We start from the raw sequence: 26,357 nt of genomic DNA on the forward strand, positions 1-26,357 counted from the left end.
TGTGCTTCTCACACTGGGAGTATAGTGCCTATGGAGACAAATACCAATATCTCTGCCCAAATGGAGTTTATATTCTAATGAGAACAAACAATAAACAAGTAATGAGTAAATAAACATGATAATTATAAATTTTGAGAAATGCTATGAAGAACATAAACAGGGTGGGGTGAGAGAAAGTGACTGGGGAGTTGTGAGGAATGGGTGTTTAAGGAAGGCTTTTTGAGAAGGTGGTATTTGGTCTGAGATTTCTTCTAAAAGATGAGAATAAGCCAGCCTAAGAATAGCTGGAAGAAGAGCATTCTATGCAGTGGGAATGGCACAATGGCTCAAGAGGTTCAAGGGAAAAAGGAAGGCCAGTTTGGCTTAGAGCTTAAATAAGAGGGAAAATGGAATGAAATAAGGTGGCAGAGATTCAGGGGCTATCTCTCTTATGAGTCTGTTAGGAGTGTCATGGGAAACAATTAAAAAATTTTAAAGCAGGGTTGTAGTATGGTCTGAGTTTATGTTTAATAGACATCACTTTGGCTTTTTGGTGGAGGACAGAGTTATAAGAGGAGGCCCAAGTGGCTGCAGGGGCACCAATTAGGAGGCTGTTGGTGGAGTCTATACAGGAGATAGCAATAGAGATTTGTATATATGTGGTGGTAGTGGAGATGGATAGAAGTGGACTGGTTTGAGATATATTGCAGAGGTAGAACAGGCAGGACTTGATGATTTTATTGGAAGTGGGAATGAGGAAAAGAAAAGGACTTTTGAGTTTTTTTACTTGAGCAACTGGGTTGATGTTGGTTCCACTTATTAATAACAGGAATACTGATGAAAGAATAGGAGAAGTTATTTTGGTTTTGGGGGAGGGCAAGTTGAGACTCAAGTTCTGTTTTGACCTACTTAGGTTTGAGATACCTGTTAGATATCTAAGAGAAGTGTAAGTAGGCAGTTTGTAGCTGGACTTGCAGCACAAGAGAGAAGTTGGAACTAGAGATATAAATATGGAATTCATCAGCATGGAGTTTAGAGTATATTTAATCGGTAAAAACACATTTTTTTCACTTTTGAACTTCTTAGAGATCAGGATGAGTCTTGTGATCAGTGTCAGCCAGGCAGCAATCAAGATATAGTTGTCATTTGCTGTTTTTTTTTTTATATTTTTTTAAATGTTTATTTATTTTTGAGAGAGAGAGAGACAGTGCGAGGGTGGAGGAGCAGAGAGAGAGAGAGGGAGACAGAATCGAAGTAAGCTCCAGGCTCTGAGCTGTCAGCACAGTCTGACATGGGACTCGAACCCACAAACCGCGAGTTCATGACCTGAGCCGAAGTCAGATACTCAACCTACTGAGCCACCCAGGTGCCCCATCATTTACTGTTTTTGAGTGTGCCCCGGGGGGTTGCCAAAATCAGACCTTGTGGGATGGTTGTCAGAAGCTTGGGGAAAAAACTTTCAGGAAATATTGGAACACTCTTTTAAGCCCCCAAAACCAAATGTCCTGGAGGAAGAGGGGAGGGAAGAAGTAAACCATACATGTTATGGACTTTCTTAGAAGCAGGTGCCAAAAGTAGGTTAGGTTTATGTAATTGGGATCCCAGTACCAGTATCTTTTAGTTCTTATAAGAAATGTTCCATTGCCAACACTCTGGCACAGAAGATGATATTGTGTGGGGAAAAAAACATAGTTATCTACAGCTCTTGAGTAGAAAAGTAATTCAGAAGAGTAGGACTCTGAATACTTTCCCTACTTACTTTTGTTTATATTTATCATTTCATGTTTATAAAAAGGATATATGATCAAAATCTGCCTACATCTAAAACTCAATCATTATAAAATAAATTTTTTTTTAATTTTAAGTGTTAGAAGACGTTGTGTTATATATAGTTTAATAGGCATAGTTTTTTCTTAGTAATATATAAAAATGTTTGTTTTAGAATTAATGACTTTTCATTGAAGTATAGTGGGTGATAGTTAAAGATAGGAAATAAATGAGATCACCTAGATCTGAGTTTTCATAAAGAATCACAGTTTTTATAGAATCTACTGTGTACAGAGACTGCCTCACCAGACTTCCTTCTCATCCTTCAGGACTCTGTTCGGGTGTCCTGTACCTCAGAAGAAGCCTTCTCTAACATCTTTCATCTTCACCCCAGTGACTGAGTACATATTTGAGGCCATAAATTAGCAAAATGATGTATACTTTCTTCACTGTGATCTTATTTTCCTTCTGTGTGTGCTCTAGGGAGCAATATCGAAGGCTATTGTGAGTGTTTATTCAAAAGGAATCCAAAAGCGATAGCAGGAATAAAATGTAGTAAATGAATCAGACAATGAAGAGCTATCTTAATTTTCTAGTAATTTTTACTAACCAAATATTTCCATCCTCATATCTCCCCACTTCTTTTTTTCTTTTGTTTTTTAAGGAATGGCCAGAAGAAAGGACAGTAAACATGAGCTCTGTTCGGGTAAATAAATTTATATTCATCATGTTCAGGGATTTACTACAGTTTCATTTCATCAAAAAATTTATACCTTCACTTTTCTCCCAACCTTAATCCAGCTGCCTCCGCAAAGTCAAAGTGAAGTGTTTGCCTTCTGAATTCATTCCAGTGACTTTGATGTGCATTTATTGTCACATACCCTATACAGTCTTCTCTAAGATACAGCTATTCATAGTTTGACTCTTGCTGTTGTATCTGTGCATTTTCTCACTTTATAATACAGTTGCATGTATTCAAAGTGTGACTGTAATGAGGTTGATTCAACATAACCTAACATAGCTGTCTCATTGTTACAGAAACTCTGTTGTGTACATATTTAATGTAGGCAGTAACATAATGTCTGCTCCCATGTTAGCTATTTTAAATGTTAAATTTCTAGAATGTGCGAATGATGACCCATTTCCATTTCATAGTACTTGTTCAGTTGAACAGCTAAAAATTTTTTTGCCAGTATAATAAAAGGAATGTTTAGCCCTTAAATTATGGGTACTTTCTGGTTTGAATATTACTTAGTGCCTGAGTTCCAGTTATAAACCTGGCTCCTCTGAGCTAACTCTTGGTATGTGCATTCAGGACATTGGGAACTTTTCCTAGGCAAAGATCAGGAGGTAGAGAATAAGCCTAGTAAATATTTGATAAGTAATTTTCCCCTTTTTGTGCCTGCAGGGAAAGAAATGGAACTGGTATTTGGACTATTTATTTTCAGAGGGGTTACAAGGCTTGAAACTTTTCATAAGGAGTAGTATTCATCGTTCTTCTACCCCCCTGACCAGAGAGCATAAACCACATCATCAACATTAAATGAGTTTTGACTGAAACAAACTGACCATACCGGACTAAATTCTTTTCCTTGTTGCTAGAGAGGCCAAGTGGCTCAACTTGAGTTGCCATAATCTGTTCACCAACAGACTGCCATCCTCGGAGCACTTGGACTGGCCTTCTGTGCATGGCTCAGGAGAGCCTCAGTGTGGCTAAATTTATTTTTCAAGATCTAGATTCTTTAGCCCACTAGTGAAAACTGACTTCATCATCAGGCTCAGCCTTCCACCAGATTATAAATAAAGACATTCATCTATTAGGTGGTGGAATTTTTCGCATTCTTGTGGACTCTAAGTTGCATCAGTGGAAGAGAGCAGATAACATATGGTGGCAGTTAAGCCACAGACATACTCGTGCAAAATGCCCTGCCGCTTCTGAAACCTCTGGGGATATTGCCATTTTCCTTATTGTGAACAACAATGTCAGCATCAAGTTAACAGGATACATTTCTAATGCTTAAAGCCAGCTCTAGCTAATTGGTAGCTTCCTGGGCCTTCACTGGTAGCAATTTGATGAGAGAAGGAAGGGGAGAGGATTGTGGGATAATCTAAAATGTTCCCATTTATTCCACTTTGATTTCATAAAACTGTACTATTTTGTGTATGTGTATATATGTATATGTTACATGTCCCATTTTTACATGTTCAGGCTCATTTAAATAAACCGAGACTTTATTTGGGGGGATCATTCTGAAGCTTTTAAAAATTTTTATCATAGCTAGAATATTTTGCTGAAAATTAAAATTCACTGCTACTGAGTAACTCTTCTCCTTTTAATAAAATTCATGTCATTTGAGAGAAATTAAGCTGAGTTTACTTTTGGTTTTAAGGGCACATTCTTGTGGCTTTTGTTTTTCCTCTAAAGCAAAATAAAACTATATTATTGGGTAGTGCTCTGACTCGAATCCCATTCATTCATTTTTGGGGTTCAGTACATATTTATCTAGTTTACTATGTGGCAGATATTCTTTTGTGTGCTGGTTGTATAGCTGTGACCAATACAAAGTACTGCTTTTGTGAAATTTACTACGTCCTTTTGGAGAAGGCAGACAATAAAAATGTAAGCAGAAATATAACATGAGGTGCTATAAAGAAGAAACAAGGAATAGGGAGAGAATATTTAGAGGGTTGCTACTTTAGATAAGGTGGTTAGGGACTAAGGCCTATTGGAGGAGGTGACTTATGCTGAAGCCCTAATGAAATAAGTATATGGGCCATGTGAATATTTGGGGGAAGAGCATTCTGGGCAGAGTCAAAGGCAAGTTGTGAAGGGCTTAAAAATGTTAACTTAGTTGGCATACTTTTGAGAGCTAGCAGAGAGACCAGTCAGGTTACAACATAGTAATTAAAGGAGAAGAATAGTAAGGATTGACATAGGAAAGAAACCATCGAGTAGTTCATAAAGGCCCTAATAATGTGGTATACAATAAGAAGTCATTAGAAGGATTGAGAGCAGAGTGATATACTTTGGCTTACCTGTATGGGAGCTGTTGTTTGAAGGTTAGTTAGACTGAAGAGAATTAAGGGTTAAAGCAGAGAGACCGGTTAAGTTATTAGAGTTCCAGGAAAGAGTCTTAGACTAGTATGGTAGATGATGGGGAGATGGTTAGGTATTGGATTTAGGCTCTACTTTAAAGGTAGAGAAGATAGGATCTGCTGTTAGCTTGGATATGAGAGGGAAAGAGAGAAGAAAAGGGTGACCCTTAGGTTTTTGACTGAGCAACTGGGTGAATTCTGGGTTGCAGAGATGTGGCATACTGGAGGAGGAACAGATTTGGAGGAGTGTTCAATCAGAAGTTCTGTTTTGGCCATGTTAGGTTGAAGATGGAGTAGGCAGTTGGATATCCCAAGTCTAGAATTCAGGGTACAAGTTGGGACTGGCAGACTTAATTTTGGTGTCATTAGTGAATAGACATGACATCATATAAGATCATTTAGTGCAGCTAGAAAAGAGCAGATAAAGACAGCATAGGACTGAGCCCTATGGTATATGCCAACATTAAAAAGTAGAAGAGAAAAGGAGGAACCAGCAAATGACAGAAAGACCCACTGGTGGCTAAAGAAAAGTCAGGAGACTGGAAGCCAAGTGAAAAAAGTGTGTCAAACAAGAAGGAGTATTTATTGGTGTGGAATATTGCCTATATACCCAGATAAAAAAATTTTAGCCACTTTGAAGTAAATGTGATAGCATCCCCAATAGATACCCTTTCTCATTTAGAGAGTTCTCTTTGTTTTTAAGTTTGTGTTCTAAATAACTTTCCATATTGTTACTCAGGACATGATATTTTTGTCCTTAAGGTCATGTGGAACTTTCAATTGTGAGAAGGGATTTGATTATTTTTCCTAAAATTTAACCCCTAACAGTCTTCCAGTCATGGAAGAAATTTCTAAACCTAAGTTTTTGACCCAGGAAAAAAACTATTTTCCTTTATGTTTGTCTTTTTGTTCAGTAAGGATTCCCTGGGGATCTTTTTAGTCCATATTATTCTCTTGATCAATTTTTTAACCCACTTAAGATTATATAAATGGATGTGCAAATAAGCCAAATCTAGTTATTTAAAAACTCTTTTTTGAAGAATGTTCATGACAAAAATAAGATTTAAATAAGAATATTTTGCTTTAGTGCAAAAGTTGTCTAGAAGAGAAAAATAGAAGATTTGGTTTATTATCCCAATTGTACAAAAATAACAATAATTTTCTTTACCTAGTATTTATGTAACATTGTTGATGTTATAAATATTGACTTAATAATGTTCAATACTAAATTTCTGTTAGATTTCTAACATTTTATTTTTCTTTTTATCATAACTTCTTCCTCTTGGTCTTGAGGATGACCTGGAAAGAAAAGTTTAGATAAGTCTATGATATCTCACATAATTTCTGTTAACATAGCAGACATTCTCTCTAAATCAGATACATTTTATGTCACACAATGGTTTACTAGAAATAAGAAAAAATATTCTCTAAAATTGATATTATACTTTTACCATCTCTTTTCAATTGATGTAACTTTTTACTTAATTTTTTATTATAGAAAGCCTATATTTTTGTCACATAAGAATTCTATTTTTGATAAAGATGGATGCTATGGACTGAATGTTTTTTCCCCCAAATTCAGACATTGAAGCCCTTACCTCTAGCATGATCGTATTTGGAGGTGGACCCTTTGGGAGGTAATTAGGTCATGAGAGTGGAGTCCTCATCAATGAGATTAGTACTTTTATAAGAAGAGACAAGAAGGGGACCTGGGTGGCTCTGTTGGTTGAGCGTCTGACTCTCCATTTTGGCTCAGGTAATGTTCCTACGGCCATGGGATCAAGCCCTATGTCAGGCTCTGCAGTAAGTGTAGAACCTGCTTAAGATTCTCTCTCTCTCTCTCTCTCTCTCTCTCTCTCTCTCTCTCTCTCTCTCTCTCTCCTCTCTCTCTCCCTCTCTCTCTCTCTCCCCCTGACTCGCGTGCTTTCTCTCTCTCTCAAAAAAAAAAGAAACAAGGGAGATACCGATTTTTCTCTCCCCCTTGTGAAGATACAGCAAGAAGGTAGCCATGTACAAGCTAGAAAGAGGACCAGACCTGTCCATGTTATAGCACCCTGATCTTGGACTTTCAGCCTCCAGAATTGTGAGAAATAATGTTATAGCAACAATGGCCAACAATGTTTAACAGAATATATTTTTGATCTGAATCATCAATGCTTTATATTTATAATACCAGAAAAGGATGTCTTCCCCAGAAGCATAATAAGTACATGTGAATTAAAGTTAACATTTATTTATTTATTTTAATGTTTATTTATTTATTTTTGAGAGAGAGAGAGCACAAGCAGGGGAGGGGCAGAGAGAGAGGGAGACACAGAATCTGAAACAGGCTCCAGGCTCTGAGCTGTAAGCACAGAGCCTGCTGTGGGGCTCGAACCCAGGAACTGTGAGATCCTGACCTGAGCCGAAGTTGGATGCTTAACTGAGCCACCCAGGTGCCCTATAGTCTACTTTTAGTTATGTAGCAGAAGAGCAATTTTTTTTTTTATCTTTCTAGGAGGAATCTTAGCTTATCTAACTAGATTTGGTGCACAGAGGTGAAGGCTGGATATTGAGGAATCCTTTCATTGCTTCTAGTTTTACGTTTATGATTAATGAATTGTATGACCTTGGAAGTCACTTAAGTACTTTGCATCTTGATTCCCTCTTTGGCAAGATTTAGACTCTAATTTATGTCTTTCAAAGATTTGGCATATAAAATGATGGAAAACCTGTGAAATTTCATTGAAAGCCATAAAGGGGGAAAAAGATACAAAGTTTTTCTTACCTTTGAAGTGTATGTAATCAAAGTATAACTTACAGAATGCAATTGAAGACTCACAGAAGGTAGTAGCATATTGAAGTAATATGCATTTTGTTATACTCTACATTCTGGGTGAACACAGGTTGCTTGACCCTTTCTGGAAAAAGTGCTGAAACTATGAATAAGCATTTATTCAAGAGTTTAATATCCTGGTCATTTGTGAGTATTCCAGCCCTGGATACAATAACACAGTTAATATCACATGATATTGAACAAGACTACATTTAAAATTTTTTTTAATGTTTATTTATTTCTGAGAGAGAGACAGAACATGAACAGGGGAAGGGCAGAGAGAGAGGGAGACACAGAATCCAAAGCAGGTTCCACGCTCTGAGCTGTCAGCAGAGCCCGATGCAGGGCCCAAACCCACGAACTGTGATATCTTCCCAGAGGAGTATCTGTCTAATTGGTCACAATTAGCAAAGACAATCATTCAAAGTCTCTGGAGAATAATAAAAGGATTTACAACAAATTGAGAACAATTTATTCAAAACATATAGGATTCAGTAATAGTAGTAGGGAGGCTATAACATTTGTGGTAGAGGCTACACCCATTCCCTCTCCCAAATTTGTTTCAGAAGAGGTGTTCTAGCACTTAGAAACCAAATGGCAACTCCCATCAGTCCCAGATACTGGTCTATAATACAGAGGTTCTGCCATGGAGAGGTAAGAGAAAACCTCAAAGATTGGCAACATCCTGGCCCTGTCTGAGGGGTCTGACTTTATTTGGATAGTGGAGCAATATATGCCTCCAAGGAATTGTTCAAAATAAAAATCAGGTAACAGTTACCAGAGAGCAAAAGCATGGTGTAATACCAGTGGAAGCAGATCTGAAGTTTAACAGGGAGATCAGAAAGAGAGAGCAAAGGAGGCCTGATATAGAATAATGTGCTGATACCTAAGGCCACACTCTCTCAGCAGCAACTGGAGAGGAAACTGCTTTGCTATTAGTCCTCAGTGGAACAAACTTGTAAACTTCCTGTAATGTGAAAGCAGTCTCCAAGCCACACAGATCACACAGCAAAAAATGAAAACCTTACTGGCTCAGGAACTTAAACACAATTCTGGTCAATCAGTAACTGACTGCTAAACTGTAATGACCCAGGGATGACCCTTAGGATGCCAAGTTTAGAGATAAAGGCAAGAAAAAATCCAAACAGGAAAAGTAAAGGCTGCATACTGTGGAGAAACAGACTTCACAGAATTAGTCTAGCCAAGTTACTAAACAGCAGCAATAAGCCTCAGAACAGGGACAATCAGTATCCAGAGCTGCTACAATATATTATCTAAACTGTTATAAGGGGCAAAGAGATAGGAACATGTGACCCATCCACAGGAAAAATAGAAATTTCCTTTGAAAGCATCAGATGCTGGACTTGGTGGACAAGGACTTCAAAGCAGCTATTATAAATATGTCTAAAAAACTTCAACCATGTTTGAGACACCTGGCTGGCCCAGTAGAAAGTGCGACTCGATCTAAGGGTCATGAGTTCAAGCCCCACATTGGGCATAGAGCCTACTTAAAAAAAAAGGAACTTCAACCATGTTTAAAATAATTAAAAGGAATATATGATGATAATGACATCCAAAGGAAAATATCTGTAAGGGATAGAATGCATACACACGCACTCCAAATGGAAATCATGGACTTGAATGAAGAAAAATGAACAGAAACTTAGAGAAATGTGGTACATCATTAAGCACACAAAGACACTCATAATGGGTATAGCAGAGGAGGAGACAAAGGGATAGAAAAATATTTTAATAATGGCTGATAATACACCAAATTTGATGAAAACAGTCTATACATTCAAGCTCAGGGAAATACTAGCAAATCAAGTCCAGCAATATACAAGGGATTATACTCCCCAACTGGGATATATGCCAGTCATGTAAGATTGGTTTAACATCAGTGCTATACACCTTATCAAAACTGTTTAAAGTAAGAATACATCTAATAAATGCAAGGATATTCCATGTTTATAGATCAGAAGACTGAATATTGTTAAGATGGCAATACTCCCCAAACTGATCTAGTTTCAATGCAAGCCCGATTAAAACCCTGGCTGGCATTTTTGCAGAAACGGACAAGGTGATTCTAAAATTCAAATGGAAATAGGCCATGAATGACCAAAATAACCCTGAAAAAGAGCAAAGTTGGAGTCCTCACACTTCTCTATTTCAGAGTTTGCTACAAGGCTACACTAATCAAGACAGTATTATACTAGCATAAGGATACACATAGAAGAATGGGATAGAATTGAGAGTCCAGAAATAAACTCATTCAAGTAAGGTCAGTTTGATTTCCAACAAGTATGACAAGACAGTCAATGGGGAAAGAATAGTCTTTTCAGAAAGTGGTGCTGGGACAATTGGATATCCCCATGCAAAACCATCTGGTTGGACCCCTATATCACATCATATACAAAAATTAACTCAAATGGATCAAAAACCTAAATGTAACATCTAAAACTGTAAAACTAGATAAAAACTGTAAATCTTAATGACCTTGAGATAACAAAAGCACAAACAGTAAAAGAAAAAATTCATGAACTTCATCAAAATTAGAAACTTTGTGCTTCAAATGAGACCACCAAGAAAGTGAACAGAAAATGCACAGAATGGAAGAAAAAATTTGCAAATCATGTATCTGAGAAGTGTCTTGTATCTAGAGTATACTCTTGTAAGTCAATAGTAAAAAGACAACTCAATTAAAAAATGGGCAAGAGATCCAGATAGATATTTCTCCCCAGAAAAGTCTGTGAATGGATAATAAGAACATTAAAAGTCATTAGGTAAATTCAATCAAAACCACAATGAGGTACCACTTTATAACCATTAGGATGGCTATAATAAAAGAACAAGTGAGTATGTGGAAAAATTAAAAGACTCATACATTGCTGACTAAACTATAAATAGTATAGCCACTCTGAAATACAATTTGGCAGTTCCTCAAAATTTTTAACAGAGATACTGTATGAGTAATTCCACTCCTGAGTATATAACCCAAAAGAAATGAAAACATGTCCCCATAAAAATTTGTGCACAAATGTTCATAACAGCATTATTTATAATAGCCAAAAGAATCAACCCAAATGTCCAACTGATGAGTGAATAAATAAAACCCACTATCTCCATATAATGGAATAGTGTTTGGCCAAAAACAAAGCAAAACAAAACAAAACAAAAAAAGGATCGAAGAAGTGATATATATTATACTATGGAAAAAAACTCAAAAACTTATGTGAAGTGAAACATGACACTCACAAAAGAGCACATATTGTATGGTTCTGTTTACATGAAAATGTCCAAAATAGGCAAATGTTTATAAAGACAGAAAATAATGTGGTTGACTATAGGGCTGATGGGGAAAGGGAGGCAGATAATGGGGTGTACTATACACTGAAAGTTTGTGCCCCCCTCTTTCAAATTCATATGTTGAAACCTAATGTGATATTTGGAGGTGGGACTTTTAGGAGGTGATTAGGTTATGAGGGTAGAACCATTATGAATGAGTTAAGTGCCCTTGTAAAAAGAAGCCCTGGAGGACTCCCTTACCTCTTTCATCAAGTAAAGTTATAAGATGACTCTCTATGAACCAGGAAGTCCCAGGTGTCCCAGTGAATGGTATTTTACATAAAATTGGGGAGCTATATCTCACGTTTTTAGATGGATAATTGTATATATTTGATTTCAGGTGATTCTTAAATTTCACATATGAGTGAAATAATATGGTATTTGTCTTTCTCTGACTTATTTTGCTTAGCAGAATACACTCTAGTTCCATCCATATTGTTGCAAATGGCAAGATTTCATTCTTCTTTATGGCTGAGTAATATTCCTTTGTGTATATGTGTGTATGTGTGTGTGTGTGTGTGTGTGTGTGTGTGTGTGTGTGTGTGTATATATATACCACTTCTTTATCCATTCATCAGTTGGTAGACATTTGGGTTCTCTCCATAGTTTGGCTATTGTTGATAGTGCTGCTATAAACATCACGGTGCATGTACCACTTTGAATCTGTATTTTTGTATCCTTTGGACAAATACCTAGTAGTGCAATTGCTGGGTTGTAGGGTAGTTCTATTTTTAATTTTTTCCAGAGTGGCTGCACCAGTGTGCATTCCCACCAACAGTGTAAGAGAGTTTCCCGTTTTTCCACATATTCACCAACATCTGTTTTTTCTTGTGTTGTTAATTTTAGCCATTCTGACAGGTGTGAGGTGGTATCTTATCATGGTTTTGATTTGTATTTCCCTTATGACGAGTGATGTTGAGCATCTTTTTGTAAAAATTAGGCTTATTTCAAAAAGTTAACCCAGTTTCTAATATACTCTGTATAAAAAATCTTAATCATGTTTAGAATTCCATGTTATTACTACAAAATCTAGGATTATCCATTTTGAAGTGTACAATTCAGTGGCAACAAATACATTTGCAATGTTATACAACCATCACCAATATCTAGTTCCTGAACTTTTTCATCACCCCTTCCAAATGTACTTGTTAAGCAGTTGCTCCTCAATTTCCCCTCTTCTCCCAGCCCCAGGCAATCACCAATCTGTGTCTCTTTCTATGGATTTGCATATGCTGGATATTTCATGTAATCATACAATACGTGGCCTTTTGGGTCTGGTTTCTTTCACTTAGCTTAATGGTTTCAACATTATGCAATATGTATCAGTACTTCATTACTTTTTATGGCTGAATAATATTCTATTGTATGGATATACCATCTTTTGTTATCCATTTATGAGTTGATGGACATTTAGGTTGTTTTCACCTTTGGCTGTTGTGAATAGTGCTGCTATGAACATTCAAATTTTTATTTGAACACCTGTGTTTCAGTTCTTTGGGGTATATAACTAGGAATAGAATTACAGAGTCATATGGTAATTCTACATTTAACTTATTGAAGAACTGCAAAACTGTTTCCCAAAGAGTCTTCACCATTTTACATTCCCATCAGTAATGTATGAGGGTTTCATTTTTTCCACATAATCACTAATGTTTTTCATTTTTGTTTAGTTTTATTTATTTATTTATTTTGAGAGAGAGAGAGAGAGAGAGAGAGAGAGAGAGAGAGAGAGAGAGAGAATCCCAAGCAGGCTCCATGCTGCCAGTGCAGAGCCTGACACAGGGCTCGAACCCATGAACCACAAGATCATGACCTGAGCCAAAACCAAGAGTCAGACACTTAACTGACTAGAGCCACCCAGGCATCCCTATTATTTTTCAGTGTTAAAAAATTACATCCATGCTAGTGGGTGTGAAGTGGTATCTCATTGTGGTTTTTGATATTCACCTAATGACTAATGATGTTGAGCTTCTTTTTGTGTCTTGTTGGCCATTTTGTATCTTTTGGAGAAATGCCTATTTGAGTCCTTTGCCCATGTTTAAAAATTGGGTTGTTGGTCTTTTTTGTTGTAGAGTTGGAAGACTTCTTTATATATTCTGAATACAAGATGCTTATCAAATATATGATTTGCAAATGTTTCGTTGCCTTTACACTTTCTTGATAGTGCCCTTGGTACACACAATTTTTCAACTTTGATGAAGTCCAATCTATTTTTTTCGTTGGTTACTTGTATTTTTTTTTTTTTGAGGGAGAGAGATGGGGGAGGGGCAGGGGGAGAGGGAGAGGGAGAGAGAAATTTAAGTTGGCTTCATGCCCAGCACCAAGCCCAATGCGGGGCTTGATCTCATGACTACGAGATCATGACCTGAGCCGAAATCAAGAGATGGACACTTAACTGACTGAGCTACCCACACGCCCATGATTGCTTGTCTTTTGATGTCATGTCTAAGAAATTGTTGCCCAAACCAAGGTCATGAAGATTTACATCAATATTTTTTTAAATATAATTTATTGTCAAATTGGTTTCCATACAACACCCAGTGCTCATCCCAACAAGTGCCCTCCTCCCTGCCCATCACCTGCTTTCCACTCTCCCCCACCTCCCCATCTACCCTTACATCAATATTTTTTTCTATAAGAGTTTTACAGTCTTAGACCTTTCATCAATTTTGAGTTATTTTATATGGTGTGAGTTAGAGGTTCAAATTCATTATTTTGCATGAAGATACACATTTATCCCAATAGCATTTAGTAAAAAGGCTATTATTTCCCCCATTCAATTGTCTTTGCATCCTTGTCAAAAATGAATTGGCTATAGAAGTATGGGTTTATACTTTCAATTTTGTTCCAACGATCTATACGTCTGTTCTTATGTCAGTACCACACTGTCTTGATTAGTGTAGTTTTGTGGTAAGCTTTCAAATTGAGAGGTATGGATAATCCCCTTTGTTCTCTTTTTTCAGTGTTGTTTTGGCTATTCTGGGTCCCTTGCATTTCCATATGAAGTTTGGATTAACTAGTTAATGTCTGCAAAGAAAGACAATTGGAATTGTGATAATGCATTGAAACTGTGGATTAATTTGGGGAGTAGTGTCCTCTTAACAATTTTAAATCTTTCAGTTCATAAACACCAGATATCTTTCCATATATTGAAGTCTGCTTTACTTAATTTCAACAATGTTTTGTAGTTTTTAGTGTACAAGTCTTATGCTTCTTTGTTCAATTTATTAAGTATTTTATTCTTTTTGGTGATATTGTAAATGGAATTGTTTTCTTAATTTCATTTTTTATTGTTCATTATCAGTATATAAAAATACAACTGATTTTATCTGTATTTTATTTTTTTACTGAAACTTTGTACATTTTGAATATTACCTTCCCATTCCCCCTCCCTCCAGCCTATGGCAATACCATTCTACTCTCTGCTTCTATGAATTTGACTGTTTTGGATTCTTCATATATATGGTATGTAGTGTTTGTCCCGTGGCTGGCTTATTTCATTTAGAATAATGTCCTCTATATTCACCTATGTTGTCACAAATGGTAGAATTTTCTTGTTTTTTTTTTTAGGCTGAATAATGTTCCATTGTATGTATATAACATATTTTCTTTATCAATTCATCCATCAATAGATATTTAGGTTGTTTCCATGTCTTGGCTATAGTGCATAATGCTGCAGTGAACATGGAAGTGCAGGTATGTCTTCAAGAACTTGATTTCAATTCCTTTGGATATATACCCAGAAGTGGGATTGCTGGATCACATAGTAATTGTATTTTTAAGTTTTTGAAGAACCACCATACTGTTATTTATAGTAGTACACAATTTACATTCTCACCAATACTTTGTAAGAGTTCTTTTTTGTCCATAGTGTTGACAACATTTGTTATCTTTGGGTTTTTGTTTGTTTGTTTGCTTGTTTTGATAATAGCTATCATAATAGGTATGAGGTGATATCTCATTATGATTTTGATTTGCATTTCCCTAATGATTAGTGATTTGAGCACCTTTTCATATGCCTTTTGGCCATTTCTGTGTCTTCAAAGAAATGTCAATTCAGTTTCTTTGCCCTTTTTTAAAAATCAGGGTTGTTTTTTTTTTCTGTTCAGTTGTAGCAGTTTTGAAATACAACCGATTTTAGTATTTTGATCATGTATCTTGCAACCTTGCTGAATTTAATAGCTCAGATAGTTTTTTAGATGATTTATTTTGATTATCTATACACAAGATCATGCTATCTGCAAATAGAGATTTTTTTTACTACTTCATTTCCCATCTGATGTGTTTTATTTCATTTTCTTGACTAATTATCTTGGCTAGTAGAACCTCCAGTAGAATGGTGAATGGAAATGGAGAGAGTAGACATCCTTTTCTTGTTCCTTGTACTCAGGGAGAGAGCTTTCATTCTTTTGGAATTAAGTATGATGTTAGCTATGGACATTTAGTAGATGTTCTTTATAAGGAAATTCCCTTCTATTCCTCATTTGCTGAGTTCTTTTATTATATAAAAAGGTATTGGTTTCTCTGCTTTTGTTGAGATGATCATATGGTTTTGTTTCTGTACTTTATTTTATTAATACCATGAATTACATTGGTTGTTATTTATATGTTTACTCAACATTACATTCCTGTGTCAAATCCCACTTGGTCATGGAATGCAATACTTTTTATATGTGGTTGGATTTGACTTGATAGTATTTTATTGAGTATTTACAACATCTGTATTCATGAGTGATATTGGTTTGTATTTTCTTGTGATATCTTTGTCTGGTTTTGATATTGGGGTAATACTGACCTCATAGAATGAGTTAAGAAGTGTTCTATATTTTGGAAGAGTTTGTGAAAGATTGGCATGAACTCTTTAAATTAATTTAATCATTAGATACTTTAAATTCTTTAGAATTTACCAGTGAAGCCATCTCCTCTTGGACTTTTGTCTGTTGGGAGGCTTTTGATTACCAATTTAATTTCCTTACTCATTGTTGGTGTGTTCAGGATTTTCTATTTCTTCAAGATTCATTCTTGGTAGGTTGTATGTTCCTAAGAATTTATCCCTTTCTTCTAAGTTATCCAATTTGTTGGAATATAATTGTTCATAGTATTCTTCTATGATGCTATATATTTTGTGGTATCAGTTGTAATGTTTCCTCTTTCATTTATGATTTTATTTGTGTCTTCTCTCTTCTTGGTTAGTGTAGCTAAAGGCTTGCCAGTTTTATTTACCTTTTCAAAAAACCAATTCTTAGTTTTGTTGCTCTTTCCTATTATGTTTCTGGTCTCTACTTCATATATCTCTGTTGTTTACATCCTTCTGCAAACTGTGGGCTTAGTTTGTTCTTTCTTTTTGAGTTCTTCAAGGTGTAAAGGTAGGTCCTTTATTTTCATTTCTTTTCCTTAATGGAGGCATTTATTATTTACCCCCAAGAACTGCTTCCACTGCATCCCATAGTTTTGATATGTTGTATTTCTATTTTCACTTGTTGTGAGATTTTTTTAATTTCCCCTTTGATTTTTTCTCTGATCCATTGGTTGTTCAGGAATGTGTCATTTAATTTCTACATATTTGTGAATTTTTCTTCTATAATTGGCTTCTGGTTTCATATCGTTGTAGTTGGAATACATTCTTCGTATGATTTCAGTCTTCTTAAATTTGCTGGCTTGTTTGGGGAACTATAATGTAATCTATGCTGGAGAATGTTCCATTTGCACTTAAGAAGAATGTATATTCTTCTGTTGTTGGATAGAATTTTCTGTATATGTCTTTTAGGTCCATTTGGTCTTTAGTTCAAATTCAAAGTTTTCAAATTGTTTTTCTGTCTGGATGATCTATCCATTGTTGAAAGTGAGGTATCGAAGTCTCCTACTATAATTGTATTGTTGTCTATTTTTCCCTTCAGATCTGTTAGTATTTTCTTAATATATTTAGGTTCTCCAATGTTGGGTGCATATATAGGATTGTTATATATTCTCTTTTTTGTTATTGAAATATAGTTGACATATAATGTTATATTAGTTTCAGGTGTACAACATAGTGATTTAACAATTATATACATTACTTAGTGCTCACCATGATAAGTATAGTTACCATCTGTCACCATATAACATTATTACAATATTATTGACTAAATGACTGTGCTGTACTTTGTATCTCTGTGGCTTATTTTATAACTGGAAGTTTGGACATCTTAATCCCCTTCACCTATTTTCACCCATCTCTGTTTGACTTATTTTACTTACCATAATGCCTTCAAGGTCCATCCATATATATTTCACAACTTCTTTATCCATTCATCCATTGATGAACACTTAAGTTGTCTCCTAAGTCTTGTTCAATATCTTGGCTATTGTAAATAATGCCACTATGGGGGTGCAGATATCTTTTTGAGTTAGTGTTTTTGCAAAAAAACTCTCACCTTTAACTCCTTCCCTTATTTTTGTTTTTGATGTCACAATTTACCCCTTTTTAAATTGTATATTAACAAATTACTATAGGTATAGTTATTTTTAATACTTTTGTCCTTTAACCTTTTTGCTAAAGTGGTTACACAGCATCATATTATAGTATTAGAATATTCTGAATATGACATATGCTTACCTATACCAGTCAGTGTGTTTTATATTTTCATATGTTTTCACGTTACCTATTAGTATCTTTTAATTTCAACTTGAAAATCTCCTTTCAGCGTTTCTTATAATGCAGGTCTAGTGGTGATGAACTCCATCAGCTTTTGTTTGTCTTGGAAAATCCTTATATATGCTTCATTTCAACAGGATAACTTTGCCAGATAAAGCATTCTTAGTTGGCAGGGTTTTTTTCTCCAGCAATTTAAATAAATCATGCCACTTTCTCCTGGCCTATAAGGGTTCTACTAGAAATCCACTGAATGCATTATGGGTGTTTCCTTATAAGTGACAAGATTCTTTTCTGTTGCAGCTTTTAAGATTCTTTGTCTTTGATTTTTTACAGTTTTATTATAAGGTGTCTTAGAGAAGATCTCTTTGAGTTGAATTTGTTTGAAGGCCTATGTACTTCGTGAACTTGGATAGCCAAATGTCTACCCAGATTTGGGAAGTTCTCAGCCATTTGTTTCCTTAAATAAAGTTTATGCTCCCTTCTCCCTCTTGTCTCCTGGGACTCATTGCAATAATTCATAGATTGTTTCTTTTGATGATATCCCATATTTCAAGTTGGATGTTTTCATTTTTTTCTTTTTTCTCATGTGACTGGATAATTTCAAAGGTCCCTTCTTCTACATCACAGATTTGATCTAGTCTAATGTTAACACTCTCTATTGCAGTTTTCATTTCATTCATTGTAGTTTTCAATTCCTGAATTTTTATTTGGTTCTTTTGTATGATTTCTATCTCTTTATTAAACTTTACATTTTGTTTGTATATTATTTTCCTGATTTTGTTGAATTCTTTCTGTGATTCAGGCTGGCTTTCTGCACGTGTTCACTAGCTGTCTGAAAAAGCTTGATCTCACTGTCACTGGGAATTTGCACAGGGAACCAACTAAGGGGTTAGGGAGAAATGTGCATGGAGTGCATGGAGCTTTGAGGGTGTCTATGTGCCAGTTGGGATGATCTGCAGGTGAGTAGTCCTTAGCAGTTTGGGAACAGACTCCTGACACAGTTATTAGGATTCATGTCCCTTTGATATGTTCTTAACTCCAGCTCCTATTCTCCCAGCTACTCACCAAACCCCAAGTTTTACAACTCATGACTTGGTACTCTGGGCGGAGGGAAAGAGATGTGGGCCTCTTTGGCAGTGTCCTGCACAGGTGGGTAAGCTCAGTGCTCACTTACATGTTCTCGTTTTCCCTTGTGGGAGAAATCATGAGCTGAAGGGTGCTCTTCTTGCCCTAACCTATACTGCCTTCAGGGAGGAATAATGCAGGTAAAGTTCTATTGTTTATCTTACTCTCTCTACTGTGTCCAATCTTGGATTTTTTTTTTTTTTTTTTTTTTTTTTTTTGCTTAAATGGTATGCTGGAACTTCTCTACTGGACTCCTTGACTTTCACAAAGGCTCTCTTATCCATAGGTAATTATCTAAATCAGTGCTCTCTAGGGGTTCTCAGACTGTGACTAACAGGGGCTGGATCCATTTCACAAGCCACATCAAGGTCCAGTCTGGACCAAAATCAGTATGCCTATTATGGATACAGTAAGACTCCTTTTGAGTCCCTTGATGTATGGTACTGGTGTTAGAACCAAACCTAAATGGGGCTGTATCCAAATCTTTAGGGGTACACAACTGTATCAGTTCTATAGGTGGGGCCATAGTAGATGAGTCAACAGCCTGGGTGTGGGCCTGTCTTTTCAAACCAGCTGTCTGTATTCATAGACTGTATCAGGATTTCAGTCTCTTACTTGGAACCCATATTCCCACCAAGGCACTTTTGTCTGTGGATGTATTCTGAACTGATGTTGAGAGGGGAATATGAGCAAAGGACATCTTATGTGGCCATCTTATTGATGTCACTCTTCACTCCTCCTGTTTGTGTATGTGACTGTCTTCCCGTGAGTACCACACTGTCTTAATTATTAATTATAGTATTATAGTATTATTAGCATTATAGTACAAGTCTTGATGTCTGATAGTGTAAGCCCTCCTGGTTTGTTTTTATTTAAGATTGCTTTGACTTTTCCAGAACCTTTGCATTTCCATATACATTTTAGCATCATCTTGTTGATTTTCACAATAAACCTTGTTGACATTTCTACCGCTATTGTATTAAATCTATATATCAATTTTGGTAAAATTAACATATTAAAATAATGAGTTTTCTGACCCATGTACATAGTATATCAATCCATTTATTTAGGTTTTAAAATGTTTTTTCAACAATATTTTGTCATTTTCTGTCTTCTGTAACTTTCAAATAACATTTTTTTATTTCTATTTTGTCTTAATCATTTTTTTTTCTGATTTCAAGAAAACAAAACAAAAATCAAAACACCCAACCACATCTACTTGGCTTTTCCCCATCACAATGAGACATCATACTATGGCTAATAGTAAATTGAGAGAGGTATAACTGAAATCATTGTACTCATTACAAATGACAAAGTCTTCATCAAAAATCTTTTTTTTTAATGTTTATTTATTTTTTTGGGGGGGCACAAGTGAGGGAGGAGGGGAGTGAGGGAGACACAGAATCTGAAGCAGGCTCCAGGCTCTGAGCTGTCAGCACAGAACCTGACATGGAGCTTGAACCCATGAACCGTGAGATAATGACCTGAGCCAAAGTTGGACACTTAACCGTCTGAGCCATCCAGGCGCCCCATATTTTATGGTTTTCAATGTGCAAATCTTAAACTTCCTATGTTAAAATATTCCTAAGTATTTTTATTATTTTTTATTTTTTAATTATTATTTTATTTTGCTGATAATCATTTAATTATTTATTTTTAAATTTACATCCAAGTTAGTTAGCATATAGTGCAACAATGATTTCAGGAGTCAATTCCTTAATGCCCCTTACCCATTTAGCCTATCCCCACTCCCACTACCCCTCCAGCAACCCTCTGTTCTCTATATTTAAGAGTCTCTTAAGTTTTGTCCCCCTCCCTGTCTTTATATTATTTTTGCTTCTCTTCCCTTATGTTCATCTGTTTTGTATCTTAAAATCCTCATATGAGTGAAAGCATATAATATTTGTCTTTCTCTGACTAATTTTGTTTAGCATAATACCCTCTAGTTCCATCCATGCAGTTGCAAATGGCAAGATTTCATTCTTTTTGATTGCCATTGTATGTATGTATGTATGTGTGTGTGTGCGTGTGTGTGTGTGTGTACACACACCACATCTTCTTTATCCATTCATCCACCAATGGACATTTGGGCTCTTTCCATACTTTGGCTATTGTTAATAGTGCCGCTATAAACATTGGGGTGCATGTGCCTCTTCAAAACAGTATACCTGTATCCCTTGGATAAATACCTAGTGGTACAATTGCTGGGTTGTAAGGTTGTTCTATTTTTAATTTTTTGAGGAACCTCCATACTGTTTTCCAAAGTGGCTACACCCATTTGCATTCCCATCCATCAAAAATCTTAAGATATAGGAGCGCCTGGGTGGCTCAGTTGGTTAAATGTCTGACTTCAGCTCAGATCATGATATCACAGTTTGTGGGTTTGAGCCCTGGGTCGGGCTCTGAGCTGACAGCTTGGAGCCTGGAGCCTGCTTCACATTCTGTGTCTCCTTCTCTCCCCCTACCCCGCTTGTTCTCTCTCTCTCTCTCTCTCTCTCTCTCCTTCCACCCGGCCCGCCAAGGATAAATAAATAAACATTAAAAAAATTTTTTTTAATGTTTTTTATTTATTTTGGGGAGAGACAGAGACAGAATGCGAGTGGGTTAGGGGCACAGAGAGAGGGAGACACAGAATCCGAAGCAGGCTCCAGGCTCTGAGCTGTCAGCACAGAGCCTGATGCAGGGCTTGAACCCGCAAACCGTGAGATCATGACCTGAGCCGAAGTCGGACGCTCAACCAACTGAGCCACCCAGGCACCCCAATAAACATTTTTTTTTATCTTAAGATAGAATTTGACAGCTCTGAGATTTTCCTCCAGCATTTACTAATAATATCAGATTCCATATCTTTCTTTAATATGCTTAGATTTGGGGAATAAAGTTTAGCAAAAACCACTTTCATTATTAGTTATCTCTGCAACAGCCACTTAAACAACCCTGTTAGTACCTTGGCCAGCTTATAAAAGAAAAACCTCTGATATTGTATTTAAGGAGATGTTAGATTAGAAGAGGCTTTTTCTTAGCAAAATTTTGACCTGAGGGTCTAAAGTTTAATGGTATATCCTTTTGTGTTTATTCATTATTCACAAATTAACTCCTTCTCTAGAGGTTAATTCTTATTATGTGTTTAATTGTGTTTAAGAATCTCATCAGGAAATTTTTAGGAGCCTCATTTCTGAAAAACTTATTCAGACTAAGCCCTGGTTTGGAACTTTAGGCTGATCCTTCTGAGAGTTCTTTAGAACCTTGTTTTCTTTTAAATCCCATCTTCTAGTTTAATACACTTTAGAGTTTATAAAGTATTTATATATGCCTAATCTTGTTTGAACTTTGTAACTCTGTAAAGCAAGTAGTGTTAGACAAACATGCTCACACAGAAGCTCCCAGAAATTTCTGCTGGCTTTCCTCTAACTTTTCATATTTGAGATAACCTTTTTGTTAGAAAGTTCCCAGCATTACCTAGTATAGGAATTGATTTTTAAGATTAGTGTAAAACTGAAAAAAAAAAAAAGATTAGTACTGAAATGGCAATTTTCCAAATCAGAAGTCTTCACATCATTTAGTTCTCATGATTCATATGGTCAGTATATAATACAGTTTTTGGCTTATCTTTAATATTTATTTGCCTCTGCTTGTTCCAGCTGAAAAGTCTCTGTCAACAGAAAGTTTGCAGAAAATGCTGAGATAAAGATTATTTCTAGAACTATTTAATTGCATTTAAAAACCCTGGGCTCAGGCAACTAACCATAAAGATCATTTAATTTATCCCTATTTATCTCCAAGAACTTTATGGAAGACAAGGGCAAGAATATAGTGATAAGATGGCTGAAATCTTTACACCATCTACCTATTGGTCCTAATTATGCCCTCTGAAATTGCATAAAATAAGTTCAATTCCTCTTATACATGGTAGCTCTTTAAAAATTTTAAGACAGCTGTGGCTCCTTTCCTTCTATGCCCTAAGCCTTCTCTTTTTCCAAACCAGTATATACAGCTAGACCTTTACTGTCTTGGACATCCTTCACAGCATGCCATCTAGTTCATTGATATTTTACCAAATGGTTCCTACTTTATTGATATGGCCTCAGATCAAACCTTGTTTGGTAGCCATGTTTGTTCATAAAATAGAATGTTATAGAGCAATAAAATGTATTAATTACAGTTACTTGCATCAGAATGGATTAATTTAACAAATGTGATGTTGAGTGAAAGAAGCCAGCACAGAAGTATACATATTGTTTAATTACATGTATATAATAGTTCATTTATTTTTATTTTTTTAAATTTTACAAAGAGAGAGCACAGGCAGGGGAGAGCAAAGGGAGAGGGAAAGAAAGAATCTTAAGCAGGTTCCACACTCAGTGTGGAGCCCAATGTGGGCTTGATCCCACCACCCTGGGATCATGACCTGAGCTGAAATCAAGAGTCAGATGCTCAACCGACTGATCCATCCAGGTGCCCCTGATTACATGTATATAATAGTTAAAAAAACAGATTATTAATGTTCAGGCATTACCTGAAGATTAACTGATGCTTAGACAATAAAGCTATAAAGAAAGACGAGGACATGATTGTCATAAAAGTCAGGTTAATGATTGCTTTTGTGGAAGAAAGACAATCTAATGATTGGCAGGGGGATTCTGGGGTGTTGATAATGTTCTGTTTCATGACCTGAGTGCTGGTTTATGGCTGATTCTTGGTAAACCATTAAGCTATATATTTATGTATGCTCACTTTTCTGTATGTGTTATTCTTCACAATACAAAAGGGGTTTTTTTAGTACAATATTTCACTGCTTTCAGTTTTCTGATGCCATTCCTGTAATTGTCACTTTCTCAAAGATCTTTGATAGGGATCCAATAGTATCATCTGTAAGTTCTTTGAGGTCTTAGGGTCTAGCCAGATAAAGCAAAATTATTTCTAGTGTTTCAAACAGGAAATTTAATAAAATGAATTAATTACAAAGATTTTGAAAAGAATGGTAGAGCAAAAGGGAGACACGGAGGAAAAAGGAGGAAGAGATGATACAGAGATCAGAAACTGATATTTCTGGAGTGAAGTTCATAAGCTTGTTCCTACTATTGCACTGTTAGAGACATTATTACAATCAAGTATATATCTACCAAAGTAGTATCACCTTAACCAAGGCTAGAAACTCTGGTATTGCTGGCACTGCAGCTCCTGCCAGCAGCTATCACCCATCAGAGCCAAAAGCAGGAAGCATCTCTCTTCCTCCTGCCTTCTGATCTCCTGCTAATGCCTCCTATTGGCAGACCCTAAGACCTAAGTTGGCAAGAAAGCCTGGGAACTGTAGAGAGCAAATACAGAATGGTAGGAGTAAAGTTGAGGAGCAGAGGGTAAATTACTGGCACAGGTCCCTAGAATTTAGATGTTGTCTTTAGGGTTGCTTACTCATTTTTGGATATAACATTCATACTAGTAATTGTTCTACCCTTTCCAGACCAATGAATAATCCTTTTCTAACACAAAGAAAATAGAAGAAAACTAGGTACTGGGTGATTCTGCTTTCACTATTCATTCTTTAAAGCTTGAGTGTCTGAAAGCTTTGAACAAAATCTTGACCTAATAGCATAGTGGTTAAAAAGTGGACTCTGAAGCTAGATTGCCGAGGTTCAAATCTAGACTTTGCCATACTCTAGGTATGTGGCCTAAATAATCTATCCGTGTCTCAGTTTCCTTATCTATAAAATAGGAATAATAATACCACCTTCCTTTCAGGGTTGTGACAAGAATTACATGAATTAATATATGTAAAGCACTTAGAACAGTGCTAAGTATATAATGATCACTTGATGAATGCTAACCATTATTATTGTCACTTCTTCACCCAATTTATCATCAATAAGTACCTAAGGAAACATTTTGCCTAAAGTGATAGTAGTGGATGGACTCTGGATTCTTTATCTAGCAATTCTCCTTTGAAGTGAGAATCTTTAGTTAAGATGCTGAGGATTTGCAGGGAGAAGTTGTGAGATTGAGAAAATAGTTAACTTGGTTCTTATTAATTGTTGCCATTGATATATATTGCCAGAAAAAAAAACACAAAGACACAATTGACAATTCAGTGACTAGCCACTAAGAAAAAATAGGGAAGCATTAGATCTTTTCTAATGTGGGAATGAGATGTCAGTGGTCTACTTTTGTTAAGTATCTTTCTATTGCAAAGAGAAGAGGGATTTACTCCTGGAGACCAAGTGTAGGGATAAAGATGTCTGTGGATTCTATAGCTACCGATAGAAGAGTTCAAGAACAGACATTTAGAGATGAAAGAAAAAAGTACCTAGCCATTACTTAGGATGAATGTCAGAAGTTCCATAATCAGTACTACTCCTAATTTTTAAAAAAATCCAATCAGGGCACCTGGGTGGTTCAGTTGATTAAGCATTTAACTTTGGCTCACATCATGATCTCATGATTCATGAGTTTGAGTCCCACATGGGGTGAGATCGAGCCCCACTTCGAGTGAGCCTGAGTTCTAATTATCTCTTGGTGTATAACCCACCACAAAGTTAAAACTATTTTTTGTCTCACACAGTCTTGTGAGCTGACTAGGCTCAGCTGGGCAATTCTTGGCTGGGGTTGGATTCATCAAAGGACTTGATTGGCTGGATATTCAGGGTAGCTCATTCACATCACTGGTGGCCGATGCTAGCTGTAGGCTAGGAACTCAGTTCGGGCTGTCAACTGGAGCAACTGCATGTGCCATTTCAATGCAGCCTGAGCTTAGCATAATGGCTGGGCTCTGAGAGGGAGTGGTCCAAGTTGCTCAGGTAAAAGCCGTAAAGCTTCTTCTAACCTTGCCTCAGCATTCACACAGTCAGTTCTATCTATTGGTCAAAAAAAAAGTCACAAGACCAGTCAAGATTCAACGGATATGGGATGGGTCACATAGGGCATGAATATAGGGAGGCATGGACTCGTTCGGGGACCACCACAGGAAGGAAAGAAAATAATGTATACATTTTGGCTTGTACAGAAGGGTCAAAGCAACAAAGAAATAGAATGAAATAATTCCAGTGAGGAATTATTGGAGAATATCCAGCATAAGAAAGAGTGAAGAGAATTAAGTATCATGTGTCTATGAATAGGCACTGTGATTACAAAGATGAAAAAAACTCTCCTCCAGGAGTTAAGGGCTTTTGAGGAAATATTTTGAAAATATCTCCTGCCTATTGGTTTGTACTATGTGGTAGAGGGGTAGTTGAATGTTAACACAAAAATAGTGGTTTTGTTTTCTTTTATTCTAGAGGGAGAATTGTAGGCAGGGGCTTAGTCATAAGTTGCCCTTTGCATTAAGATAAGGAATTAAAACTCATTTTCAACGGGATGGGGAAGCACAAAAGGCATTAAATAGTGGAGTAACATGATCAGATTTGGGTCTTTAGAAAGCATTCACTATAGCATGAAAATATCAGAAGGGGAATAAACCAGAAGAAGACTTTTGCTGCATTTAAGGCAAGACAAAGGCCTGAATCAAGGCAGTAGCAATAAAAATAGAAAGATTAAAAAGATATAAGATATAAAATTAATATCAGACTTTGAGACTGATGAATACATTATCAGCCTAGTATTCTC

The 26,357-nt window shown here is 36.2% G+C and overlaps 2 protein-coding genes across 3 annotated transcripts in view; both read left to right on the top strand.

The window, feature by feature from the left end:
• Nucleotides 1-4,196, top strand: part of CENPI (centromere protein I) — a 79,466-nt gene extending 75,270 nt beyond the window's left edge. For both annotated transcript variants that reach the window (XM_045050563.1, XM_019824070.2), the window contains exons 20-21: nucleotides 2,411-2,452; nucleotides 3,155-4,196. In XM_045050563.1, coding sequence (XP_044906498.1) covers nucleotides 2,411-2,452; nucleotides 3,155-3,289 — 177 coding nt within the window. In that variant the 3' untranslated portion in view covers nucleotides 3,290-4,196. The remainder of the gene's footprint in view (nucleotides 1-2,410; nucleotides 2,453-3,154) is intronic.
• The window catches only part of DRP2 (dystrophin related protein 2), a 100,192-nt gene that overhangs the window by 11,708 nt on the left and 62,127 nt on the right, over nucleotides 1-26,357 (top strand). The window lies entirely within an intron of this gene.

This window comes from Felis catus, chromosome X, assembly GCF_018350175.1.
Source record: "Felis catus isolate Fca126 chromosome X, F.catus_Fca126_mat1.0, whole genome shotgun sequence".
Taxonomy (NCBI): domain Eukaryota; kingdom Metazoa; phylum Chordata; class Mammalia; order Carnivora; family Felidae; genus Felis; species Felis catus.